Source organism: Natrix helvetica (genome assembly GCF_964273705.1).
Source record: "Natrix helvetica genome assembly, chromosome: 1".
Taxonomy (NCBI): Eukaryota; Metazoa; Chordata; class Lepidosauria; order Squamata; family Natricidae; genus Natrix; species Natrix helvetica.
In genome coordinates, this window is record NC_138548.1 from 7019269 (window position 1) to 7047095 (window position 27827).

At 47.0% G+C, this 27827-nt stretch overlaps 1 protein-coding gene across 1 annotated transcript; it reads left to right on the forward strand.

The window, feature by feature from the left end:
- Positions 1-27807, forward strand: LOC309386283 (perilipin-3-like). Its single transcript, XM_081941481.1, has 7 exons — positions 1-71; positions 1972-2167; positions 10586-10668; positions 19581-19878; positions 21081-21271; positions 22586-22717; positions 25996-27807. Exons 1-7 carry the CDS (start codon positions 9-11, stop codon positions 26446-26448), a joined length of 1416 nt encoding a protein of 471 aa, XP_081797607.1. The 5' UTR covers positions 1-8; the 3' UTR covers positions 26449-27807.
- Positions 27808-27827: the final 20 nt, after the last annotated feature.

A 27827-nucleotide genomic window follows, 5' to 3' on the forward strand; every position in this document is an offset into this window, starting at 1 on the left:
CATCACCCATGTCGTCGGAAGAAAAAGCAGAGAACCACTTGGTCCCTGATGGCCAGGATTTGGACCTGCAGGTAAGTTTTCTAGGCCTAGATTCTCCCTTCATTCCTAAAACCCTGATTGGTTTTAACTTGGATTTGCTGAATAAGTCATTGTTGTTCGGGTTATGGCGATGGTGTGGAAACCACAACGGTTGTGTGTCCATATCACATCCTAGAGCAGGGGGTCTCCAACCTTGGCACCTTTTAAGGCTTGTGGATTTCAATTCCCAGAATGTCCACATCACATCCTAGAGCCGTGAGAGCGAACCTATGGCATGCGTGCCGGAAGTGGCATACGGAGCCGTGTCACCTGTTCCACTTTGGGGTTTCTGGCACGCATGCATGCACAACGATCAGCTGTTTTTTACGCATGCAGCAGTCCCAGAAACTGGAAGAGCTGGTCTTCCGGTTTCCGTCTTGCGCATGTGCATTGCCAGCTGATCGCCAAGTGCGCCAGTAACCAGAAGACAAACTGGCCAGGGTGCGCATCCCCACTCGGCAGCTTCTCTTCCAGGGTGCACACGCTTCATTTTCGGAACTCGGGGCTGAAAAGGTTCGCCATCACTGACCCAGAGCAATCCTGGCAACATTTAAGACTTGTGGACATTTACGTAAGCTCAGAATTTGAGAGAGAATTTTTATAAGATGTTTTATAGATGGCACCTTGATCCAAAAAAATCTAGCGTGTATGTACCCGAACTTACAATCCAAATGCTGGAGATGTGATTGTGTTGATGCCACGTATTATCATATTTGGTGGGCTTGCAAAAAAGTTAAAGCATTCTGGATAAAAATATGGTGGATTATTCAAAATATTTTGAAAAAGAGGATAAAATTCTTGCCCCAGTTGTTTTTGTTAGGCATAGTTCCAGATTCTACTGTTGTAGAGACTAACTTGATTTTGAACTTAACGACGGCAGCGAGACTGTTGGTGGCGCAGTACTGGAAGAAGGAAGAGTTGCCCACTATCCAAGAATGGACGTTAAAAGTAGTTAATCTAGCTGAGATGGCCAAAATTTCAGCGTATTTGAAGGACCACTCCCATTAGCTGGCCTGGCCCATTTATAGTTCCATTTTTAACCTCCTGGCAAACATTTTATTCTGGGGTAGCTTTTTTAGGGGTAGTTTTTAATGTATCTCCAATTTTTAATTTTAACTATTATTGTACAGTTTATATGTCACCTCCTCCATCTATATTTATCTATATTTATTTATATTTATGTATTTATACTGTGTTTTAATATGACTGTACACCGCCCCGAGTCCCTTCTGGGAGAGGGCGCGGTTTATAAATTAAATAAAGTTAAGTTAAGATGAGAAATACAAGCTGGACTGGAGAAGATGGATTGACTATATTCAAAACAAATATCAGACTAAAAAGTTTCAATTAGCTTATGAATGAAGGCATAAGGAACATTACAATTTATTCAAAGTTAGTTTGAGAAAGGGGGAGTTAGCACAAGAATGGTTGAATGTCAAAATTAGTTAGCTTATGTTAGCATATGAATGTTAAATGATTATACCCTGAACATTGCTCTGGGAGGTCGGGGGGAGGGAGGGATGGAGGAGGGGTAGGGTTGGGGGGAGAGGGAGGGAAGGGAGAAAACAATTGTAAAACTTATTAAAACTTTAATAAATACATAAATAAAGACTTGTGGACTTCAACTCCCAGAGTTCTGGGAGTTGAGGTCCGGTCCACAAAGCTAGCTGAGGAATTCTGGGAATTGAAGTCCACAAATCTTAGTTGCAGAGGTTGGAGACCCCTGTCCTAGAGAACCCAACCAGCCATTTGATAACTTGGGGTCCAGTTGTGAAGTTTTGAGGTCTGGTGGGCAACTGGCGGCCGCCAAGCCTCACTCCGCCCCTCCAACTCAAGGCTGCCGGGATTGGCAGCCAATTTGTGCCGAATTCACCTGGAATTCTTTCCTTGCAGAACGTGATCAGTCGAGTGGCCAACCTTCCGTTGGTGAGCTCAACCTGCGACATGGTCTCCTCGGCCTATACCTCCACCATGGAGACGAGTCCCTACCTGAAGTCCGTCTGTGATGTAGCCGAGAAAGGGGTGAAGACCCTCACGGCAGCTGCCCTGTGTGGGGCCCAACCTCTGGTCACCAGACTGGAGCCTCAGAGTGAGTAAGAAGGCCGGAGCAATGTTTTGGGGAGGTGGCTGGAGTACATGGGCTCCAAAGTTGGGCACTGAAAAGGATGGCCCTGTTGGGGAGTGGCGAGGGGGTCCCGAAGCGGTGGGAGTCCTACATTGACCACACGGGATGGACTGGATGGCCTTTAAGTGTCCTTCCAGATTTTCCGCCCTAGGATTCTACGGTCGGGTTGCTTCACAAAATGATAGACCCCCCCTTCATTGGATGAGTCTGATTGTTGCTTATCCAAATGAAGGGGTGAAGCCGAGGAACAAAGGCTTCACTCAGGGCCGCCACCAAAGCGGAAAAAATTGTGTATTGTGATTGGCTGAACCGTTGGACAGTTCCCTATTGAAGGGCAGGCTGTCAAACAGACTCTTGCTGGGTTATTGCTTGTTGCAATAAAGAGTTTGAAGTCAAAGATCTGATTCTATCTCTTCTATTCGCCCACTACACAACACTGCCGACGAAGGTGAGATCAGAAGTATAACAACAAAAGGAGCTGATATCGATCCCCAGCCAGAGCGAACAAACGAGCCGCCGCAGCACCTCACTCTGAGTGACCATAACGTAATCAACAAACCACTGGCTTGCATCGGGCCTCTCGAGATGACTATGGTCACCCCACCCGCTCCATTCAACCCAGCCTCAGGAGACTGGGACTATTACATCGCCCAGTTCCAGTGCTTCTTAGAAGCCAGCGACCTCCTGGGTCTTTCTGATAACAGAAAGAAAGCACTCTTTCTGAGCTACTGCGGCTCAGAGATATTTGAGACAGCCCAGGCACTCCTGGCCCCCGCTGCCGTGCAGTCGGTGCCTTGGACTACACTGCAGAATACGCTCCGAACACATTACAAGCCCACACCACCAGTAATGGTCAGACGGCACGAATTCTATCGCCGAAACCAGGAAGAAGGTGAATCGATTAATGAATATATCGTCGCCCTGCGTGAGGCTGCGCTGCATTGTGAATTCCAGGAACCTGAAATCCTCCGAGACCGATTTGTCCTCGGGTTGAGGGATATAAACCTCCAAAGGTGCCTATTTGCCAAACCTAACCTTACGCTGCAGACAGCATTAGATGAGGCCAGAGCCGCGGAAATCTCAAACAAGTCTTGGGCGGCAATTCTAAAACCAACCAGTCCGCCATCTTCACGCAGAGCTGTTACCATGAACCAAGATCGAACCGAATATGAAGAATCGACCAACGAGGACAACAAAGTCTGCCTTCGATCAGTGAGAAAGAGGACCCCCAAAACAGAAGGGACACAGGTTGTATGCGCTGGCTGTGGTGGTAACCACTCAAGGTCAGCGTGCAGGTATAAAGACACCATCTGTAAGCGATGTGACAGGAAGGGGCATTTGGCGAGAGTCTGTCGCGCCAGCCAACCTGCCGCTTACTGCGAAAACCAGCCTGCCTACCAGCCTGGCCCCAAGAAGGTGCAGCCCCAGCAAGGAGAAGGACGCTATCTGGGGCCCAAGGACACATACCAGACCACCACCATACAATTGAGTTCGTCACTCGACAAGAAATTCCATGTCACAGTGCTCATTGAGGGCTCACCCTGCAGCATGGAAGTAGTCACTGGGTCGATTATGTCAGTTGTGTCCTGGGCCACTATTAGAAAACTAGTGCCAGGGCTCACCAAAAAACAGCTGAAGTACCAGCACATTCAATTAAAAAGCTATTCAGGGAGCTGCATCCCCGTCATAGGGATCGGGACATTCCAGGTGGCCTTCAATAGGTTTTCCGGGCCTTTGAAACTGACTATAGTGGACGGCACAGTGCCAAGTATACTTGGGCTTGACTGGTTCGCATCCCTAGGCCTGGAGATAACTGGCATCCATGACGTGCGAGAGGACAGCGTCGAGGAGCTGATCAAGGAATTCGCGGACGTATTCTACTAGAGTTTTGGCAAGTATAGGGGATGCCCATCTCCTTCAGCCTTGACCCCCTTAAGGATGAAGCCACACAGGGTCCTGTTTGCCTTACAGCCAAAAATAGACAGCCAATTAGATAAATTAATAGCACAGGGAGTTTTAGAGCTGGTGGACCACGCAAAGTGGGAAACACCCATAGTCACGCGGTCAAGCCAGACGGCTCGGTCTGCATCTGTGCAGACTACAAATGCACAATCAACAAGGTATTACAGCATAATGCCTATCCTGTGACTGTCATGCAATACCTATTACCCGTATTTATTTGAGTATAACGCGCGCACATGTATAACGCGCACCCCCTAATTTTTGATTAAAAATCGGTATAAAATTTTGTTTCACACCAAGCATTGTAATAGTAATGACTATTGCCGCCGGCGGGGCGGGAAGGGGGTGGAGGCGCGCCAGCTTTTGCTCTAGTCAAGACAAAATAAGACCAAACTCGCGGGAGGCATTGTAATGAGTAGGCGATTGCTGTATAGAGAAGAGGAAGAGCAGGCTAAAGGTCCAGCATAGAAGCAAAGCTGAAAGAGATCCTTGCGAGGCTCTGCAGGCTTCCTCGGAGTAAGGAAGGCAACAGCTCCCCTCACCCCCCAGAAAGCAGCGGGGCTCGTTGCGATGAAAAAGGCAGCCCTGATGCCGAGGAGAGCCTTGCAAGGAGGCAGAAAGGAAAAGCCCGAAAAGGCATCAAAAGAAGCGGGGGGAGCTTTGCCCGCCTGGTGGGCAGCCTGTGCGCGCCTGTTGCCAGCGTTCGGCGGCAGCAGCAGCGGCAATAGTCGGAGCGCCGCTGCTGCCGCCGAACGCTGGCAACAGGACCGCCGGAGCACCGCCTCTCCCAGGCACCGCCTTTGAAAATTCCTCGATGGCTGCCCACCAGGCGGGCGAAGCTCCCCCCGCTTCTTTTGGTCCCTTTTCGGGCTTTTCCTTTCCGCCTCCTTGCAAGGCTCTCCTTGACATCAGGGCTGCCTTTTTCATCGCGACGAGCCCCGCTGCTTTCTGGGGGGTGAGGGGAGCTGTTGCCTTCCTTACTCCGAGGAAGCCTGCAGAGCCTCGCAAGGATCTCTTTCGGCTTCGCTTCTATCCTGGACCTTCTGTAGGTAGAACAAGTGACGATTCCTTGGTTTAAACGGCGGCAGCAGCGGCGGGGAGACAAAGGAGGGGAAAGGCGGCAGGCAGCTGAGTTGCGACTATTGAGCACGGCGCGGCGCCGCCTGAGGCCGGGATCGAGGCTGCAGTCCGGAAATTTACAATTTACAATTCGCCACTGCCACCCCAGCCCAGCCCTCGTTTATAACGCGCACCCAAACTTTGACTTCTTTTTTGAGTATAAAATTTTGCGCGTTATACTCGAATAAATACGGTACCTTCCCTCAGCAAGGGAAAGACATTTACAAAATTAGATCTGGCACAAGTGTATCAACAGTTACCGGTGGGCAATGACACTGCAGAGGCTCAAACGATGGTAACCCACCAGGGGCCTTTAAATGCTGTAGGTTGCAATTCGGTGTAAGTGTAGCACCAGGGCTGTTCCAAAGCCTCATAGAATGCCTGCTATAAGGCATTCCAGGAGCAATGCCATATTTCAATGACGTCCTAATAACTTCTGGCAACAACAAGGAACTCATTGACTACTTAAAATTAGTCCTTAGTAGGTTCTAGGAGGTTTACAGTATGTTTCTTCCTCAGAAGGCGACAGTGGCCAAACCGCTGCAACGTCTTCTGGACAAAAATGCTAAATGGACCTGAAGCCGAAGGGAGGCCGACGCATTCGCAGCCGTTAAAAACCTTTTATCATTTCTTCTTTTTTTTATTTTAAAGGTTTTTTTATTATTTTAAAAGAAACAAAAACATACATAAAAAATATCAGTTACATATCTATTTAGCATGTCATTTGGTTGCAAACATTTGTGCATCACCGCTTTCAATTGCATATGGAATCGGTAGTTATCAGCCCAATATACGTTAGTACATTGATTATCATTGTAAATCATATATTCAACTTACTCTTATAATTCCTTCCATTTAGATATGTATTCTAAAGCAGTGTTTTTCAACCTTGGCCTTCCTGAAGATGCGTGGACTTCAACTCCCAGAATTCCCCAGCCAGCTTTGCTGGCTGGGGGATTCTGGGAGTTGAAGTCCACGCATCTTCAGGTAGGCCAAGGTTGAGAAACACTGTTCTAAAGATTAAATTCATATATATGCTATCTGTTACATCATTGTAAATCTATTAAATAATGACATATCTTTATGGTATCATCTATCTTATTTTGATATTTCTTGCAGTATATATAAAAAAGGATTCACCAACATATATTTGTATATCATTACTTTCAATTATATGTAAAATCATAAAATACCTATCAAATCTTTATAAATACATCTTTATCATTGTATCTCATATAAACAACTACAATTATTACTTCTTCATTTTAAACAAAATATTCTAAATATTCAATTCATATATATACCAGTATTCCATTACATTGTTATAAATCTATAAAATCTATATAAAAGTAATATGTCTTTATAATATCTCCTATCACATTCTATTATTACAATTCAAGATTATGGTAATTGTATTCATTGAGAAAACAAGTCCCAAATCTTATAAAATTGTTCATCTTCTTGTTCTCTGATTTCAAATGTCAGTTTACTCATTTCAGTACATTCCATTGTTTTTCGAATAACTTCCTCCTGTGTTGGTATTTTCTCATGTTTTCAATTTTTTGCAAATACAATTCTGTCTGCCGTTAAAATATTTACGATCAAATATTTCAAGTCTTTATTGTATGTATCTGGTATAATACCCAATAAAAGAGGCTTTGGTTTAAAGTCTATGCGTTTCTGTGTCATTTTTTCCAACCACATGTGGATTTTATTCCAATACCTTTTAGCTTCTGTGCAAGTCCACCACATGTGGTAGTATGATCCCGGTGCCTGATGACATTTCCCAGAATTCCCCAGCCAGCTGGGAGTTGAAGTCCACAAGTCTTAAAGTTCCCAAGTTTGGACACCTCTGTTTTAGCTTAACCTCTAGTAAATGTCCATATAGTTTTTAAATTACTTTTTCATCAGTACCTGTCAAACTTTCATCTAACTCAGTTTTTTTATCGTAAAAACCTTCCATTTGGCAATCTTTGTCATATCTAGATTGTATTTGCACATATGAAAACCCATTCATTTCTATTCCTTCCTGTTTCAGCTCTTGCATAGATTTGAGTTTACCCTCTGCATTCAAAATTTCACCATATCTAACCGTTTGTTCCTTTTTGTATATTATTTGATATGAAAAGGCTTCAATAGTTGATAGCCAGACTGGTATTTTTAAGTAATATTGTTTTTTAATCTTCTCCCAATTCAGTAACAAAGTTTCCCTTAAGTAATGTCTTCTGAAATAACCCTGTATTTTAGTACCTTTATATCATAAAAAAGCATGCCATCCCAACAATAAGTCATGTCCTTCTAGAATCAATAATCTAGAATTCCTTTGTGTTAACCACTCCTTAACCCACATCAAGCTAGTTGCCTGGTGATATAATTCCCAATTGGGTAGGCCCATACCTCCTCTTGATCTAGCACCTTGTAACTATTTTAATTTTATTCTTGCTTTTTTCCCCTGCCAAATGAACTTCAAAACTATTTTATTTAATTCGTCAAAAAAAAGTTTCCCTAGTCTAATAAGAATTGTCTGGAACAGATATAAAATTCTAGGTAAAATGTTCATTTTGATTGTAGAAATTCTCCCTATCATTGATAATTGTAAATTTTCCAATTTTCCGTGCACGCGGATGCCCTCAGCCGCTGCCAGCAACTGTGGAAGACCCAGTTCCCGTCCTCATTGAGGAGTGAGCCTCCAGCCCCATTGCAGCAATCAAAATTGCGAGACACTCTGCCAAGGACAAAACCTTGGCCCAAGTGCTAAGCTGGGTGGGAAGGGGGCCGGCCTAAGGGGCCAGTTGGAACGGACTTACAGCCATTTCACACTCGGCAACATGAGCTCTCCGCACAAAAAGATTGCATGCTATGGGGGGGAATCGGGTAATGGTATGTCCTAAACTAAGGGGACCAATATTAGAGGTGCATGTAACGCCATCCGAGCATCGTCCAGATGAAAGGACTAGCTAGAAGTTACATTGGATGGTCAAACATGGATAGGGACATAAAGCAGTGGGGAGACACGTGTACCAAATGTCAGGAACATAAACTAAAAACAACACACACACATACACACCCTAGATAGTAATACAAATCCTGAAAATCCGCCTACAGCAGACTCAAAACCGCTGCTACACGTATCTGGAGAACCAGGAGTCCGGCGGAGAGTCCTCGAAGGAATTGGTTCCAGGAGAGTCGGCCATGGCCAGGGCCGAATGCCAGAAGATTCCATTGGCCGACCCAAGAGCAGCAGCAGCAGACCTGACTGGTGGGCCACTCCCGCTGTTTCAGCTGAACTGCGCAGGTCGGGGCTCACCAACGCCTTGTCTACCTAAGCAACTACGTCGGTTAGCCGACTCCTGATTCGTCAATGCTGGGAGGGGTGTTGCATATTCAAATGAAGGAGTGGAATGAAGGCTTCACTCAGGTCTGCCACCAAAGTGGGGAAAATAGCGCATTGTGATTGGCTGAACTGTTTGACAGCTCCCTATAAAAGGGCAAGCTGTCAAACAGACTGTTGCTGGGTTAAATAATTTACTAAGACTATTATTCTTCCTTACTAGTATCTATCTCTTCCAACCACTAGATGGATACTAGTATCTATCTCTTCCAATAACCATGTTGCTTGTGCCTTTCGATGTATATTGTTTTTGTCTCCCGATACGATTTGATAGCTTATTAGTAACCTTTGACTATTACTAAGTGTGGTATCTTTTTATTCTTGATGAATGTATTTTTTTTATTCTTATGTACATCGAGAGCATACGCACCAAAGACAAATTCCTTTCTATTCTTCCAACACAACGAAAGCAGGAAAGATCGTAAAATGGGGCAAAACTCATCCTAAGAACAGACATTTTGGCCACAATTGTGGCCGAAAGTCAGTGGTGGTTTCGGATCCCGGTGCAACGGGGCCCAACATCCAACACATGGAGTGTGCGCGCATGCGTCCTTACCTCCTGCGACACCTCCGTGACATTCCAGTTCCTCGGCGGAGCGTCACGCAGGCGCTGTGGGCTCCATGCGCTCAAATACCGGTAAGGAGCACAGGTGGGCCCTCTGGAGCACCAGTTCGCCTGTACTGGGGCGTACTGGTTGTAACCCACCACTGCCGAAAGTTGAGCACTAACTGTATGTGTCTGCCTGCACATATTCAGGATGAGCGTTTCTGTGAATGTGTAAGAGAGGGAAAGCTACGCTGAGACATATGCACCGAAGACAAATTCCATGTGTGTCCAATCACACTTGGCCAATAAAATAATTCTATTCCTGCTCTGCTCTGTTCTAATTCTATTCTAATTCTTGTTCTGTTCTATTCTAATTCTATTCTATTCTGTTCTGTTCTTGTTGCAATAAAGATCTCACTGTGTCTCCCCATTACACAACACTGATCTTAATCTTGGAAACTTTTAAGACACGTGGACTTCAGCACCCAGAATTCCCCAGCCACGTAGACTTCATCTCCTGGAATTTCCCCAGTCAGCATACTGCCTGAGGAATTCTGGGAGTTGAAGTCCACATGTCTCCCAAGTAGCCAAGTTGAGAACTAGATGGCCTCTGATATTTCCTAGCCCTTCTGTTCTTGGCTTGTGCTGTTAGACTCTCTTAATCTTAAAATAGGCCATGCATACTTGATGAACTATTAATACAAATCTGATGCCCAGGCATCATTCAAGCCATCCGGAGGGCTAACACCTTGAAACACAAATTTTTGCAGCTGTGGTGGCTGGCGATGAAAAAATATAACCTCTGGGGAGCGCAGCAGAGCTGTTGATCTCGTGTGTTGCAGGTGTTTTAGTTTTTTTTTTAAGTATTCCCAAATAGTTTGAGAGATTTGGGGAGAAAAAAAAAAGGTCCATTCCTGAGAAAATCTTAGCGAGTTGAAGCTGTGTGGACTTCAACACCCAGAATTCCCCAGCAAGCATGCTGGCTATAGAATTCTGGGAGTTGAAGTTCAATCATGCCAGCTGGGGAATTCTGGGAGTTGAAGTCCCAGATGCTGGCTATAGAATTCTGGGAGTTGAAGTTCACTCATGCCAGCTGGGGAATTCTGGGAGTTGAAGTCCCCAGATGCTGGCTGTGGGTTTCTGGGAATTGAAGTCCATAGAGCTGGCTGTGGACTTCTGAGAGTTGAAATCCATAAATGCTGGCTAGGGAATTCTGGGAGTTGAAGTCCACAGAGACTAGCTGGGGAATTCTGAGTGTCCAAGTCCGCACATCTGAAAATTATCAAGATTTATAAACACTTCTTAGATCGGTAACGGGGATTGTATGAACTCAGCTGAGCCGTTGTTCTCTCTCTTTTCCCAGTTGCGACAGCCAGTGGGTATGCATGCAAAGGGCTGGATAAACTGGAAGAGAAGCTACCTATCCTGCAGCAGCCATCTGACAAGGTGAGTGACCTTTGGCCACAGGCGTTCTGAATTCATGATGAATCTCGTTTGCTTGGATCACGTCGCAGAGTCAACCTGCTCCCTCGACCGCGGATTGATCTCTGGGTGGTCTCCCATCCATCCTGGAGAAACCAAGATGGCAGGCAAACCCAGGATCTTTACAGGGAGTGGATCCCTGAGGCAGCTCTACTTTGGATCAAGTTTCCCCTTTGTGTTGCCCACCTTCCTGAGTGCAGAGAAGTTTCAGGCTTTTGCATCTGTATCCAACATTTTAGGGGATGTGGTGGCTCAGTGGCTAAGACCAGGGCCGGATTTTCCTATGGGCTAACTAGGCTTCAGCCTAGGGCCTCAAGATCAAGAGGGGCCTTTTATTTTTATTTATTATCCGTGCCACATTTTTTATAAAGGTTAGTACCAATTACAACATGTTTCATTTAATATATTGATATATATTACAGTAATGATGTATTTTATTATCTCTCATGTAATTTACAAACTTAAAAATGGGAGGTGAAAGGGCCCCATAAGTGGAATAGCCTAGGGCCGTGATGGCGAACCTATGGCACACGTGCCGGAAGTGGCACGCAGAACCATTTCTCCTGGCACACAGAGCCATCTCCAGTTCCTCTTCCGGGTTCGGGTGCAGCAGCCAGCTGGTCTTGACACGCATTGGCGTGCCAGAAAGCAGAAGAGGAGTCGCCCGGTGCGCATGCGCACGCTAGGAACGTGATCTTTTTGTTTCCAGGGTGCACATGCGTGTCGGCCATTTGGTGATCTGGTTCCTGGCACGCATGCACACCAAAAACCAGCAACAGGAAGAGCAACGGCCGCACGTGCCCAAAGACACAGAGAGGGGTTCCTGGCCATCGCTTCTTAGTAGAGCTGTGGTCGGGGCTTCCTTCCCTCCCCCGCCTGAGTGGGCTACTTGCATAGAAGCAACCGGGCAGCCACCGGCTGGAAGCAGCAGCACAACAGTCTCCGTTACCCGGGGCGAAGGGGTGGCGGTGGCGAGAACGGGCGACCGCCGCCCCTTTGTCTCTTCCCCAACAGCGGCTGTTGTGCTTCCGCTTCCAGCCGGGATGCTGGCGGAGGAGCTGCTGGCGGGGAGGCGAGCTACCTGCATAAAGACGCCGCCAAGGGTCTGGCAGAATATATCCCGGCTGGAAGCGGCAGCGCTCCAGACCGTGGATCCTCATCAGAGCTGCAGGCTGGAGCTCTGAAGAAGTCTGCTCAGGCGGGGGGGAGGGGAAGGAGGGACGCCTGAGACCGCCCGTCCTTGCCATTGCTACTCCTTTGCTGTTGCGCTGCTTCTTCCAGCCAGGATATATTCTGCCAGACCCTCGGTGGTGTCTTTATGCGGGTAGCTCTCCTCTCTGCCAGCATCCCGGCTGGAAGCAGAAGCGCAACAGCCGCTGTTGGGGAGAGGATGAAGGGGCGGTGGTCGCCCGTTGTCTCCACCGCCACCCCTTCGTCCCTGGTAACGGCAACTGTTGTGCTGCTGCTTCCAGCTGGGACACTGGATGAGCTGCTGGCAGGAAGGCAAGCTAACCGCATAAAGTTGCCGCCGAGGATCTGGCAGAATATATCCCGGCTGGAAGCGGCAGCGCTCCGGACCGCGGATCCTCATCAGAGCTGCAGGCTGGAGCTCTGAAGAGGTCTGCTCAGGTGGGGGGGGGAGGGACGCCTGGGACCGCCTGTCCTTGCCATCGCTACTCCTTTGCTGTTGCGCTGCTTCTTCCAGCCAGGATATATTCTGCCAGACCCTCGGTGGTGTCTTTATGCGGGTAGCTCACCTCTCCGCCAGCAGCTCCTCCGACAGCATCCCGGCTGGAAGCAGAAGTGCAACAGCCGCTGTTGGGGAGAGGATGAAGGGGCGGTGGTCGCCCGTTCTCTCCACCGCCACCCCTTCACCCCTGGTAACAGCAGCTGTTGCGCTGCTGCTTCTAGCCGGGACGCTGGATGAGCTGCTGGCAGGGAGGCGAGCTACCCCATAAAGACACCGCCAAGGGTCTGGCAGAATATATCCCGGCTGGAAGTAGCAGCGCTCCGGACTTCAGATCTTTATTAGAGCCGCGGGCTAGAGCCGTGCAAGCAGCCCGCTCGTGTGGGGAGGGAGGGAAACCCTTGCCCACGCTTGCCACTGCCGCCCCCTCACCCCCAGCGGTTGTCACAGTGCTGCTTCTGGTTGGGATGCTGGAGCAGCCAGAAGAAGGAGAAGCTGCCATGGGGGAGGTGGGCGGGGCAGACACCAATTGCAAATGCTTCTCCCCCAGTGCAGTACAAGAGACAGCAAAGAGCCTCGGGAGGGTGGGGGAGGCAGTTTTCACCCTCCTCAAGCTCCTTGAAAGCTTCTCGAGCCTGGGGAGGGTGAAAAACGGGTCTATCACTTGCCAAACGGGAGGGGTCACACGCATGCGCAGGGCGTGTTTGCACGCATGCGCAACGGGGGGTTGCGCACATAGCATTATGGGTATGGCACGCCTGCGTACGACCCCCCTGCGCTCCCCCCGCTTTTGGCACGGGGGGAGGTTCGCCATCGCTGGCCTAGGGCCTCTTTTCATCTAAATCCAGCCCTGGCTAAGACACAGAGCTTGTCAATCAGAAAGGTTGGCAGTTCGAATCCATTTTCTATAATTTTTTTTTCTCTTCATCACCTTAGCCTGCAGTTTTGGGTTTGCTAAAGTGGCTCACCCACCAGGAATTAAATCTTCCTCTAGATTTGCAAGATCATACCAGGTGGGACTAACGCTTTCCTGCCACAGCTGCCGATTTTGAAACAAGCCTCTATAATATTGCAATATTTCATTTCAAGCTAACTTCCTGGAAAGGGGGATTTCTCATTATAATCCGAATTTCTTTCTTAGAATACTAGCTGGATACCCATGCTTCCCTACGAAACTGTGTGATGGGGCTTGAATAATTGACACTTAAAGCTTGCAAAATGAACGAGTACCGTATTTTTCGGACTATAAGGCGCACCGGAGTATAAGACGCACCAAGATTTTGAAGAGGTAAATTTTTAAAAAAGGTTTTTTCTCTCCCTGGCTCCCAGGAGCACTCTGCAGGCCTCACAAACCCTCTTCACACCCCGTTTTTGTGAAAAGGGGACATACAGAGAGTTTGAGAGGTCTGCAAAGTGCTCCTGGGGCCCAGGGAGGGCAAAAAACGAGCCAAAAATGGCCCGTTTTTTGTGAAACCGGGGCATGCAGAGAGTTTGAAAGGCCTGCAGAGTGCTCCTAGGGGATGGGATGGGCAACCTTTTTTTTCAACTGAGCCAAATCTCGCCAAAACCACGATTGAAATTTACTTTGAGAGCCGCATTTTTAAAACCGAAAATACATAGGATGGTACACTGTTTTTAGTTTCAATAAGTTTTTATTGAGAATATTCTGCATGCAAGTATCCACATAGGTCGGGAGGATACAAATAACACAACTAATAAAACAAAAACTTTAGAACGATATTATTTATCGATAACGTTAAATTCCGTAAAATTTGCCTTACAATGTAGAGAAAATTACATCCTGACATTGACTGACAAAGTCACAACCACTAATGTGAACATTGGCCTTGCATTTCCTTGGATAGTTTGAGTAAGTCAGGTTTGTATGTTGTTGTTTTTAATTTCATCTCTCTCTCCCGCTTTCTTTCTTTTTTTCTTTTTCTTTCTCTCTCTCTCTCTGGCTCTTTGTCTCTCTCTCCCTCCCTCCCCCATCTCTGTCTCCCTCTGTCATTTTCTCTGGGTGTCTATCTATCTGTCTGTCTCTCTCTCTGTATCTCTGTCTCTCTCTCCTCCCTCCCCCATCTCTGTCACTCTGTGTGTGTGCGTGTCTGTCTGTCTCTCACTCACTCTGTGTGTGTGTGTGTGTGTGTCTGTCTCTCCCTCTGTCTCTCTCCCCTCCCTTCCTCTCTCTCTCTGTCACTCTGTGTATGTGGATGTGTCTGTCTCTCACTCATTCACTTAATCACTCACTCTGTGTGTGTCTCTCTCTCTGTCTGTCTATCTTTCTCTCCCTCCCTCCCCCTCTCTGTCTCTCTCTCTGTGTGTGTGTGTGTGTGTGCGCGCGTCTGTCAGTCTCTCTCTGATTCCCTCCCTCACTCCCTCTCTCTGTTCCTCTCTCTGTCTGTCTGTCTCATTCACACACACACACACACACACACACACACTGTGGTCACCTTGTTGAGTGTTCCAATCACATTTGAAACATTCAACAACTGGCCTGCATACCATAAATGCAGGCCAGTTGTTGAGTGTTTCAAATGTGATTGGAACACTCAACAAGGTGACCACAGTGTGTGTGTGTGTGTGTGTGTGTGTGTGAGTGAGACAGACAGACAGAGAGAGGAACAGAGAGAGGGAATCAGAGAGGGAATCAGAGAGAGACTGACAGAGCTGTACGCGCGCGCCTGTTTTCCACGTCGTGGAGCAGCGGCGAGATTCTGGGCGGCGAGCGATGATTCCGGGGGCCATCAGTGGGGGGGCAGGGTCTCCCCTCGCGTTCCTCATCTTCCCGGAGGGAAGCTTCTGCAAAAGCCGAATGACAAGTCTCCCAGGCTGTAATTTTCCGAGCTGTGCGCACGCGCCTGTTTTCCACGGCGTGGAGCAGCAGCAAGATTCTGCGTGGCGAGCGATGATTCCAGGGGCCATCCGGGAAGATGAGGAACGCGAGGGGAGACCCTGCCCCCCCACTGATGGGGGGGAGCGGGCGCCCGGTACACTGAAGAGCCGCATTAAAATGTGTAAAGAGCCGCATTTGGTTCGCGAGCCGCGGCTTGCCGACCACTGTCCTAGGGGATGGGATGGGCAAAAACAGCCCCGCTTTTCATTCGTTTTTGCCCTCCCCAACCCCCAGGAGCACTTTGCAGTCTCCCAAAAATGTCCATTTTTACAAAAAAAAAAACCGGATGCCCGGGGCGGGGTTTCAAGAGGCCAAAAATGCTGTATTCAGTGAATGATGCACCCAGATTTTCACCCTTTTTCTGGGGTGGGGGGGGATGTGCGTCTTATACTCCAAAAAATACGTTAATCGAAGCCACGATTTTCACAGGCGTCCATCAGGGGGAAACTGTTTTCGTACCCCTGATCTCTTCATCCCATCAGACTACCACTTTGAGTTCAAACGTCTACAATTTCTTGTTAAGGTGTTGCTATGCCATCACCATCAATAAGGCACACGGACAGGCTTTGAAAGTGGGCCGTGCCCATCTGACGAGTGACTCTTCCTCCCATCCTTCAACCAGGAGGATGAGGGACAATTCGTCCATCCGATGGCCGAATGGAAAGTCTATGCCAGGGATGGCGAAGCTTTTTTTCCCCTCGGGTGCCGAAAGCGCGCACATACCGGCACCCGTAATACAATGTCCTCCCCGCAGGTCCCGCCCCCACGCATATGCGTGCGACCCCCCCTATGCTCCCTTGCCCCCCACGCATATATGCGCTACCCCCATTGTGGTGCTAGTCGGCCGCCTTGAAGCCTTGTGGGACCAAAAACGGGGCGGGGGGGATGTGGGTCACACCCCCACCCTGTGTTTTGGTGCTACCAGGCCTCCCTGAAGCTGCACACACACATACACACGGTTTTTGGTCTGGGGAGGCTTCAGGGAGGCCTCCTAACACAAAAACTGGGCTGCGCTGCGCTGGGGTGGAGGCCCTACCCCCGCGTGCGGGCGTATCTCAGCAGAAAATCAGTTGGCCGGCGGGAGGCACATGCGCAGTGGAGCTGCCCTTGGCGATGCTCACGTGCCCCCAGAGATAGCTCCGTATGCCACCTGTGGCATGCGTGCCATAGTTCACCATCGTGGGTGTATGCTACACAACGTATTAGACTGGCTACATAGACAAAACAACCACAGTTGTTTCTGGGATTAAATGGCTTAAGCCCATCGATTTCATTGTTGTTAGTGTCTTCATCTGTAACATAATCTTAGCTTACTATCTCTAACGAAATAATAGTCACTTTTTAAGGTACCTGTATTTTTCAGAGTGTAAGACACACTTTTCCCCCCCACCCCCCCAAAAAAGTGAGTGAAAATCTGGGTGCGTCTTATACACTGAATACAACATTTTTGGCTTCCTGAAACCCCACCCCCTTCGCAAAAATGGATGTGCAGAGGGTTTGGGAGGCCTGAAAAGTGCCGGGGAGGGCAAAAATGAGTGAAAACGGGCTCGTTTTACCCAAAAACGGAGGCATTTTTGCCCTTCCCAGTCTCCAGGAGCACTGTGCAGCCCTCCACGCCCTCTACACATCCCGTTTTTGCAAAAAGCGGGCCTGTTTTTGTGAAAAACGGGCCTTTTTTTGCTCGTTTTTGCCCTCCCCAGCCCCAGGGAGCACTCTACAGCCCTCTCAAACTCTCTGATGCCCCGCTTTTCACAAAAAATGGGACTTGCAGAGGGTTTGTGAGGCCTGCAGAGTGCTCTTGGGGGCCGGGGAGGGAAAAAACTTTTTTTCTGTTTAAATTTGCCTCTTCAAAATCTTGGTGCGTCTTATACTCCAGCGCGCCTTATAGTCCGAAAAATACGGTACTCATTCATTTTGCAAGCTTTAAGTGTCAATTTATCAAGCCCCATCACACAGTTTCATAGGGAAGCATGGGTATCCAGCTAGCATTCTAAGAAAGCGTTTGGATTATAATGAGAAATCCCCCTTTCCTGGAAGTTAGCTTGAAATGAAATATTGCGAGATTTTAAAGGCTTGTTTCAAAATCGGCAGCTGTGGCAGGAAACCGTTGGGCGCACCTCGTATGATCTTGCAAATCTAGAGGAAGATCTAATTCCTGGTGGGCAACCAACTTCAGCAGAAACCCAAAACTGTAGGCTGTCAGGGTTCCAAATAGCATCCAAAAATAAATCAGAGTCCGAGGCAAAGGATTCCACAAAGTTCCAATTTATGAAGAGAGCCCTGTTGGCACATCTGGGAAAACCCGAATCTGAAAGCTTCCCAGTTTTCCCCACCCAGTTGAAAGTTCAAGATCTTGCCCCAACACCCACAAGTCCATCACTTAATCCAATCTTCCACTACAATTCTGGCAGCTTCCACCCATCCAGTTCCGGCCAGGTGCAGAGACAAAAGGATGACTTTGGCTTTCTAGAAAGAATGTTGTTATGGCTACATCTCATCTAACTCCATACAATCCACCTTCCCATTTTCCCACAATAGAAAAATGCATAGTAGAATAATAGAAAGTGTCGCAGTCCAAAGATCCAAAAGAAAAGATGGCTTGCCTGACCCTTAAGAGGACGAAGAAGAAGAAAAAGGAAAAGAAATAGAGAAGATAGATTGATTGATGTTATGGACCATGAAGTCAAAATGGACTCTCTTAACAACCACATTCAGGTAGTCCTCGACTTAATGACCGCACTGGAGCTGAAACTTTCTGTTGCTGAGCAAGAGATTTGAGAAGTGAGTTTTGCCCCATCTTGAGGCGTTTCTTGCTACATTTGTTAAGTGAATCCCTACAGTTGTTAAGTGAGTCACACGGTCGTGAAGCGAATCTGGCTTTCCCATGGACTTTGCTCATCAGAAGGTCGCAAAAGGGGATCGCGTGACACACACACACCGGGACACTGCAACGGTCATAAATATGAGTCAGTGGCCAAGCCATGTTGGCACATCCTGTGACCATGAGGATGCTGCAATGGTCGTAAGTGTGAAAAATGGTCATAAGTGGCTTTTTTCAGTGCTGTTATAACTTTGAACCATCACTAAAAGAACTCTTGTAAGTCGAGGACCACCTACATTCTAAAACCGAGCGAATTTTTAGAGACAAGGCTGCAACATTGCGATAAGATAGGATGAAATAGGAATTAGAATTGTTGGAAGGGACCTTAGAGGTCTTCTAGTCCAAGCCCCTGCTTAGGCAGGAAACCGTATACCGTTTCAGACAAATGGCTATCCAACAACTTCTCAAAGGCTTCCAGTGTTGGAGCATTCACAACTTCTGGAGGCAACTTCTGTTTCACTGGTTAATTGTTCTCATTATCTAACTGTTGTTTCTCCTTATTTCTAGGTTGCTTCTCTCCTTGATTAGTTTCCACCCATTGCTTCTTGTTCTGCCCTCAGGTGCCTTGGAGAATAGTTTGACTCCCTCTTCTTTGGGGCAGCCCCTGAGATATTGGAAGACTGCTATCATGTCTCCCCTAGTCCTTCTTTCTCTTAAGCTAAACATACCCAGTTCCTGCAACCGTTCTTCATGTTTTAGCCTCCAGTCCCCTAATTAGATTACAGATTAATAGAGTTGGAAGGCACCTTGTAGGTCATCTAGAACAACCCCCTGCTCAAGCAGGAGACCCTACACTATTTCCAACAGATGGCAGTCCAGTCTCTTCTTGAAAGCCTCCGGGGATGAAGCTCCCACAACTTCTGAAGGAAACTTCTGTTCCATGGGTTGATTGCTCTTACTGTCAGAAAATGTCTCCTTATTTCCAGGTTGAATCTCTCCTTGATTAGTTTCCATCCATTATTCCTTGTCTGGCCTTCAGATGCTTTGGAGAATAGCTTGACTCCCTCTTCTTTGTGGCAACCCCTGAGATATTGGAAGACTGCTATCATGTCTCCCCTGGTCCTTCTTTTCATTCAACTAGACATACCCAGTTCCTGCAACCGTTCTTCATATGTTTTAGTCTCCAGTCCCCTAATCCTCTTTGTTGCTCTTCTCTGCACTCTTTCTAGAGTCCCCACTTCTTTTCTACATCGTGGCGACCAGAACTAAATTCAATATTCCAAGTGTGGCCTCACCAAGGCTTTATAAAGTAGTATTAACACTTCCCATGATCTTGATTCCATCCCTCTGTTGATGCAGCCTAGAACTGTGTTGGCTTTTTTGGCAGCTGCTACACACAGCTGGCTCATATTTAAGTGATTCATCCACTAGGACTCCCAAGGTCCTTCTCACTGTTCATCTCCCCTTCCCAGGTGGTAGCAGACACCAAAGAATTGTTGTCCAACAAAATCACCGGAGCCCGAGATGCCGTTTCTAGCACCATCAACGGGGCAAAGGAAGCCGTGTCCAGTGGCGTGAGCGGGATGGTGGGCATGGCCAAGGGAGCCGTCCAGGGCAGCGTGGAGATGACCCGCTGTGTCGTGGCAGGAGGCGTGAACAGCGTGATGGGCTCCAGAGTGGGCGAGATGATCAGCGCCGGTATGGATACTATGCTGGACAAGTCCGAAGAATTGGTGGATTATTACCTCCCCATGACAGACAGAGAGCTGGGTGAGTGCTAATTTCTAATTATGCAGCTTCCCCTAATCCAGATGTTGTCAGGTTGTCCTCGACCTACGACCGCAATGGAGCCCCAAAATTTGGGTTTGCTAAGCAAGAGAAGTGGGTTTTTGCTCCGTTTTGCGACCTTTCTTGCCACTGTTGCTCAGTGAATGATTGTGGTTGTTGAGTGAGTTACACAGTTGCTCAGCGAATCAGGCGTCTCTTTTGACTTTGCTCCATTGAAGTTGCAAAAGGGGATTACAGGACCCCACGACCGTCATAAATATGAGCCAGATATACCGTATTTTTCGGAGTATAAGACGCATCTTTTTCCCTCAAAAAAGAGGCTGAAAATCTGGGTGTGTCTTACACACTGAATACAGCATTTCTTGGCCTCCTGAAACCCCGACCCTTCACCAAAATGGCTGTGCAGAGCCTCTAGGGAGCCTTTAGAGAGCTCCTGGGGGCTGGGGAGCGCAGAAATGAGCAAAAAATGGGTCATTTTTTGCTCAATTTTTGCCCTCCCAGCCCCCAGGAGCACTCTATAAGCTTCCTAATGCCATTCTTTTGACAAAAACGGGCCCGTTTTCACAAAAAAGGGCTGTTTTTTGCTTGTTTTTGGCCCCCCTATGCCCCCCAGGAACACTCTATAAGCCTCCTAAGGGCTATTAATGTCCTTTTGGGGGGGGGAAACGGGCCCGTTTTCACAAAAAACGGGCCATTTTGGGGAGGTCTGCAGAGTGCAAAAACTTTTTTTCTTTAAATTTGCCTCTTCAAAACCTTGGTGCTTCTTATACTCCGAAAAATACGGTAGATGACAGATAGAGACAGATGACAGACAGACAGACAGACAGAAAATTAGGTGTGTAGATTGATTGGTTGATGGATTGAAGATAAGAGACGGACGGATGGATGGATGATAGCAATTGTACTTATATACCGCTGTACAGTGCTTTACAGGCCTCTCTAAGCGGCTTACAGAGTCAGCCTCTTGCCTCAGACGGAAGGCTGAGTCGTCCTTGAGCCAGTGAAAATCGAACCCCTGGCAGTCAGCAGAATTAGCCTGCAATACTGTATTCTAACCACTGTGCCACCAGAGCTCTTAAGTACCTTTTCGAATGGTCACTAAGGGGCCGGTCGTACGTCGAGGACTACCTGTACTTCTACTGTGAACCTCCCGGCTATGCGGTGTTGTCTTCTTTCTCTTCCAGCTGAACTGGCCACCTCCGTCGAGGGCTTCGGAATCGGCCCGGTGAGGCGGCAGAAGAACTATTTTGTGCGCCTGGGGGCCTTGTCCGGCAAACTTCGCTACCGCGTCTTCCCGCATTTCCTGGCAAGGTTGAAAGATGCCAAGGAGGGCACTCAAGATGCAATGGGCCAGCTCCACCAAACTTTAGTCCTGGTAAGCCAGGGGTGTCCAAAGTTGGCAACTTTAAGACTTGTGGACTTCAACTCCCAGAATTCCCCAGCCAGCTCTGCTGGGAGTTGAAGTCCACAAGTCTTAAAGTTGCCAACTTTGGACACCCCTGTGGTAAGCAAAACCTTCCTCAGACAGCTTTTCTCCAGAGGTTGTGGGTGCCTCCATCACTGGAGGTTTTTAAGAAGAGACTGGACGGCCACTTGTCTGAAATGATATAGGGTCTCCTGCTTGAGCGGGGGGCTGGACTAGATGACCTCCAAGGTCCCTTCCAACTCTGTTATTCTATAATCCCAGATCAGTGGGAAAGCTTGCCCATTTGCGGTTGCCCCATCACTGGAGGCTTTTAAGAAGAGACTGGACGGTTGTGATGTCATATGGCAGGGGCCACACATTCTTAACTCCCATTGGCCGTCTTGCTGTGATGTCACAGGGAAGGTATCATGCATTCTTAACTCCCATTCGCTCATTTGTTGTGATGTCACAGGACAGCTATGATACATTTTTAATTCTCATTGGCTGATGTGATGTCACAGGGCAGGGACCACACATTCTTAACTCCCATTGGCCGTCTTGCCGTGATGTCACAGGGCAGGTATCACGCTTTCTTAACTCCCATTCGCTCATTTGTTGTGATGTCACAGGACAGCTATGATACATTTTTAATTCCCATTGGCTGCTGTTGTGATGACACAGGGCAGGGAACCACACATTCTTATCTCCTATTGGCTGACTTGCTGTGATGTCACAGGGCAGGTATCACACATTCTTAACTCTCATGGACTGACCTGTGATATCATTGTGTTGGCATCACATATTCTAGGTTGCAAGCTTCCGAGGTGGGATGTAGACTAAACCAGTATCGTTTCTTGGAGGGAAACAAGAGGCCCGTTTGTCAAGATCAGGGGTGTCCAAACTTGGGAACTTTAAGACTTGTGGACTTCAACTCCCAGAATTCCATTCTGGGAGTTGAAGTCCACAAGTCTTAAAGTTCCCAAGTTTGGACACCCCTGGTCAAGATATACAAACTATTTCAAGAGCAAAACAAGTCACCTTCAAAACTGCTCATTCCAACTTCCTGGAGAGCTTTAGTACTATTCAAACTATGTGTCGGAAACCTCCCGATAAGTTTAAAACATTGTTTTTCAAAGTTGGCAGCTTTAAGATGTGTGGACTTCAACTCCCAGAATTCCCCAGCTGGGTTGAATGCTCATTGCTCAGGATTTTGCACGGAAGATTTTTGGTAAACAAAGTTTTGGGCAGCTTCTCCCATCTCTCTTGCTTTTTGCCCTCTGTTAGATTGAACATGTCAAACACGGGGTGGGCCAGAGCCTGCAGAATGGCCAAGAAAAGCTCCATCAGATGTGGCTGGTCTGGAGCCAAAGGCATCCTGGGAACTGCAAGCCACTGTATTCATCAGCACAGCCAGAGGTAACACTGCAGTTTTTTCTCACCTGTATGGGGCCAGATTCAATCCTTTTATTTTTATTTTGTTTTGTTTTATTATATTACTTTATTTTATTTTATTATTATTGTTTTATTTTTATTACTTTACTTTCATTATTTTATTTTTTATTATTTTGCTTTATTTATTTATTTATTGTTTTACTTTATTATTCTTTTATTTCACTATCATTTTAATTTATTTTATTGGTTTTTATTATTTTGTTTTTTATTATTTTACTTTAATTTACTTTATTGGTTTTTATTATTTTGTTTTTTATTATTTTATTAATTATTTATTTATTCATTTATTTTTCATTTTGTTTTATTATTTAATTTTTATTTTTTAATTTATTATTATTTATTTTATTGGTTTTTGTTTCGTTTCCTTGATTTATTTTTAGTTTATTATTTTAATTTTAATTTTTATCCTGCTTTGTTTTGTTATTTTTATTGTTTACTTTATTATTTTTATTTGTTTTGCTTTATTAATTTATTTTATTGGTTTTCTTTTATTTTTCATTATTGGGTTTTGTTTTAATTATTTTATGTTTCTTTTTCATTATTGGGTTTTGTTTTATTATTTTATGTTTATTACTTTGTTTTATTTATTTTTCTGTGAACAAATTTCTTGGAGTTCCGGTTCCGGCGGCGGCGGCGACGGGCAGCTCTTTGCCCGCTCCGGCTCCCCGGTGGGCTTCCCCACTCCTTGGGGGGCACAGGACACCCCGCAGAGGGGTCCTGCCGGAGGGGCGGCATCGCGGAGGTCTCCTGCAGCGGCGGCAGCCGGCGGGAGCTCTCTAGCGCGCCCAAGGCACCGGGGAGCAAGCTCGGAGGGCGCATCGCGTTTCCACGCCTCGCGCCTCGCTACAAGCCGACTGGAGAATGCTACAATTGAAGGAAGCAGCTGCGGTGCGGTGAGGTTGCCTCTCTCTCCATCCCTTACTTTGCATGAAGATTTGATTCAGCTTTTAAAACTTTAAAATAACTTTCGGAGCATTTTGGAGGTGCGGCTGGAGGGAGGGGGGTTTCCCCCCCCCCCCTTGGACAAGCGGCAAGAAACAATTTTGCTCTCAGCCCCCGGGGAAGGAGGAGGGGGGAGAGCCAACGAATGAAGCCTCACTTAGGCTGAGATGATTTTCCTTTCAATTTAATTTTACATATTACAATGATTTGAGGACTTTTGGAACTTTTTAAAACTTTGTTACGCCTCTGTGCCCAAAACTGGCAGGGCAAGATGGCACACTTCCGTTGTCTTTATGAACTCTGAAACCTGACTCCACCTTTAAAATTCAGGCTTCCGGTCTTTGTCTCCGTGTCTCCCAGAGGAACCTCTTGTGGATTGGTATTTTTTTAACCTTCTAGGGGAAATTTTCTATCTATTGCCAGACTTATTGGAGAGATTCTCTTCTGCCTGGTTATTCTGCTCCCGGATTCACCTGGCTACCCTTCTTTTCTAACTGCTTACTTCATATTTGGACTGAACTTTTAACGTTATAAAGGATGGCATCTAAAAGACCCCCTCCTGGAAAACCTGGCTTTGCCACCTCTGCTCCAACATCTGCAACATCCAGTCCAGCCACACAGTCAAAGATAACAGAACTGATGCAACATAAGATTACAGAGATGGACTTTCAACAAATGCTTCAACAAATTCTACAGGGCCAGGAGGAAATCAAGAAACAGTTAAGGGAAATGAAAGATGAAATTAAAGAAAATCAAGCCCAAATATATAAGAACTCACAAAGACTGAATCTTGTGGAAGGGGGGGTGGAGGAGGTGAGGGGGGGGGTGGAAGCTGTGCAGAAAGGGAACAAAGATCTTGACATCCAACAGATGAAATTAGAATTTGAGAGAATGTCCTATTATCTTAGATTTCAAAATGTTATAGAAGAAGATGGGGAAAATATAAGGGACATCATGACAAACATTCTGGCTGACTATACACACAAAGAAAAACAACAGATGGGGTGGGATATAGATCTGGTTTATAGAGTGAACTCAGCTTATGCTAGAACACACAATGTACCCAGGGAGGTTCACATTAAATTCCTTAGAAAAACCACAAGAGATGAAATTCTGGGTGTACAAAGGGGGCAAGCATTGACATATCATGATATGGAGATAACCATTCTGAAGCAGATCCCTAAGAAGATTAGAGAAAAAAGAAAAAATTATTCGCAATTAGCGAATAAATTATACCAGAAAGGGGTGTGGTTTAGATGGTTGATGCCTGAAGGTATGCTGATATTCTGGGAGGAGACAAGAATCAGAATTAATTCATCCATAGAGGCGCAGGCCTTTATGGAAAAAAATAAAACACTCCTAGAGAAACCACCAGACACTACAACGGACACGCAGGACACGGGAGGGGCCAGAGCTCTGCCAGTGGAGGGAGATGGGGCAATAGCAAGAAGACTCAGATCACAGAAATAAATATGAAAATCATATTATTATAAATTGACCGAAAGTGAAAATGGAATTATATTTGGATTTTATATTGTAATGTTTAATTTGATTGAATTTAATAATAGAACTAATATGCTGATTATAATCAATTATATACTAATGCATTATATATAAATGTACGCTATGGGTATGGAGGGAGGGGGGCCTCACACACTTTGCAACTGCCAAAATTTGTATACCTGTCCATTTACCCTTTTCCCTATAAATTTTGAAAAACCAATAAAATTTTATTACGAGAAAACAAATTTCTTCACCGAGTACTAAACCTACATTAAACCAATAGCATCCTGCAACATGCTAAGCCACGGTCTGTAAACCATGGTGGCTGTAATCCCCCAGCACTCCAAGTCACAGACCGGCATACAGGAGTTTGGTGATGCGTAGCCACCAGAGCTCTGTTTTCGGCTGCAACGGCCTCCTGCAGCCCTCTACTGGCGAAAACGGAACTCAGGGATGCCACGTGTGGGGTGCCAGGCTCCATTTTTGTTCACAACGGCCCCCTGAGCCATCTGCCAGAGAAAACGCAGCCCGAGGAGGCTGAGCGCAGCCCACTTGGGTTCCATTTTTGGCTGCTGCAGCCCTCTGGCAGAGCTCCATTTGCACCGGCAGAGGGCTGCAGCAGGCCGTCGCAGCCAAAAACGGAGACTCGACAAGTGACGTCAAGCTGGCCCACCCCAGTCCCCCGAGGTCAAACACAACCCTAATGGGGCCCTCAATGAAATCGAGTTTGACACCCCTGGTTCGAGGGCATCTCTTCCTTCAACTTCCTAAGCACCTTTTCTGATGCTGTTTTCCAGGTCGAGTCCCGGACGCTGGCCATGTTTCGTGGGCTGATTCAACAGGTGCAGCTTTCCTATATGACCCTTATGTCCCAGCTCCGGGGTCTGCCCACCGGCATCCAAGACAAAGCCAAGTTGATCTGGTACATGTTGGAGGAACTCAGCATATCCTTCAAGGCCGTCGGTTCCTTCCAAGAGGTGCCCTCCGCCACTTTGGCTCAGAGCTGCCAACGGATCGTCAAAGCCCGGGGTTCGGTGGACGAGATCGTTGACTACGTGGTGCAGAACGTTCCCCTGCCTTGGGTGGTGGGGCCTTTCGCCCCCAGCTTGGTGGAACTGCCTTACGACTCCAGCATGGAGGTGACCGAGGAAGGAGAAGACCCCAGACCCAAATTCGCTGCGGGGCCCACGATGAGTGCAGAAAGAAACGCTAATTTGGAGAATTGTAGGAGACGTCATTTGAGCAGCTGAAAAACTAAAAAAATATATAGAGTTTTATCAGGAATGTGGATTTCAGAAAGCTTGTCTTATCTACTCTCGGTTGTGCCTTTAGAAGAAAATTTCTCCTCCTCGGGCCCTTTCAGATACAGGCAGTCCTCGACATACGACCGCAGTGGATCCCAGAATTTATGTTCCTAAGTGAGAAATTCGTTCAGCAAGTTTACGGCTTTCCTCGCCACATTTTGTTAAGGAGAAAGCAGGGCAGTTGTTAAATTAGTAACACGGTCGCTAAGTGAATCTGGCTTCCCCGTTGATTTCCTTATTGGAAGGTCGCAAAAAGGGGAATCATGCGACACTCCTGGGAACACTACAACGGTCATAAATATGAACCGGTTGGAAAGCATCTGAATTTTGGCCACGTGACCACGGGGATGTTTCTGTGGCCGTAAGTGTGAAAAAATGGTCATAACTCACTGTTGTGCTGTTCGAACAGTCACTCAATGCAATGTTGTAAGTCGAAGACTACCTGTAGATGGACTTCAACTCCCAGAATTCCCCAGCCCGCAGGCAATTCTGGGAGTTGAAGTCCACCCATTTGAAAGAGACCGAGGTTAACAAACGCCGCAAGCTTAGACTACCGTATCAATGGGAGAATCAAAATAGCCAAGACGGTCCTATTCTGACTCAGGCTTCCTTAACAAGCAAGAAGCAGAGTCCTGGTCAAGCAAAACCCCTTTTATTTTCACGACTGGATTCCTTTCATTCACAGTCAGCAAGGTTTAGCAAACAGTCTTTCCCAGGAATGTTTCTCAACACGAACCTTATCTCGCTTGGAGAGCTGCCAGATAACTAGTTTCCAAACGCAGGAGGGCCAGGCAAAATTTGGCACAGTCTCTCTTATAGTCACAAACAGAACTTTTCACTCTTGAAACAACCAAAGGAACGGATTGTTTCCTGCAAAAGCCCCCTCCCCGTTCACTACTCTTTTGTTTCCTATGGGAGGGGCCAATCAACTCCAAGGTTTTACTCCCAAATTGAACCTGCTTTCTGAGTTGTTCTTGTCTTCTGGCAGCTCTGCGCATGCGCACACTGGGAACAGGCTCCAGCTGTTCCTCTGCTGTCTATCTCCCTCTCTGCCTCCGATGCAGAGCCTTCGTCTGAGCTTTCCTCAGCCCCCCAGGACTGGCCCATGTTCCTCCCCAACCTCCTCACTCTCCGACTCTGCTGGCTGCCAGTGGGCCGCAACAGGTGCCTTGAATGTTTTATAAAAGGGCTGTGGGCTTAAATCTGGGCCCGAGCAGCCATCTTTGTTGTTTCACTGTACCCTCTCTGCAGGCAGCCCTGCAACCATCCTATCGAATTGAATAAAGTGATTTTCTTGCAACATAATCTTGATTGAGCCAAGCCAG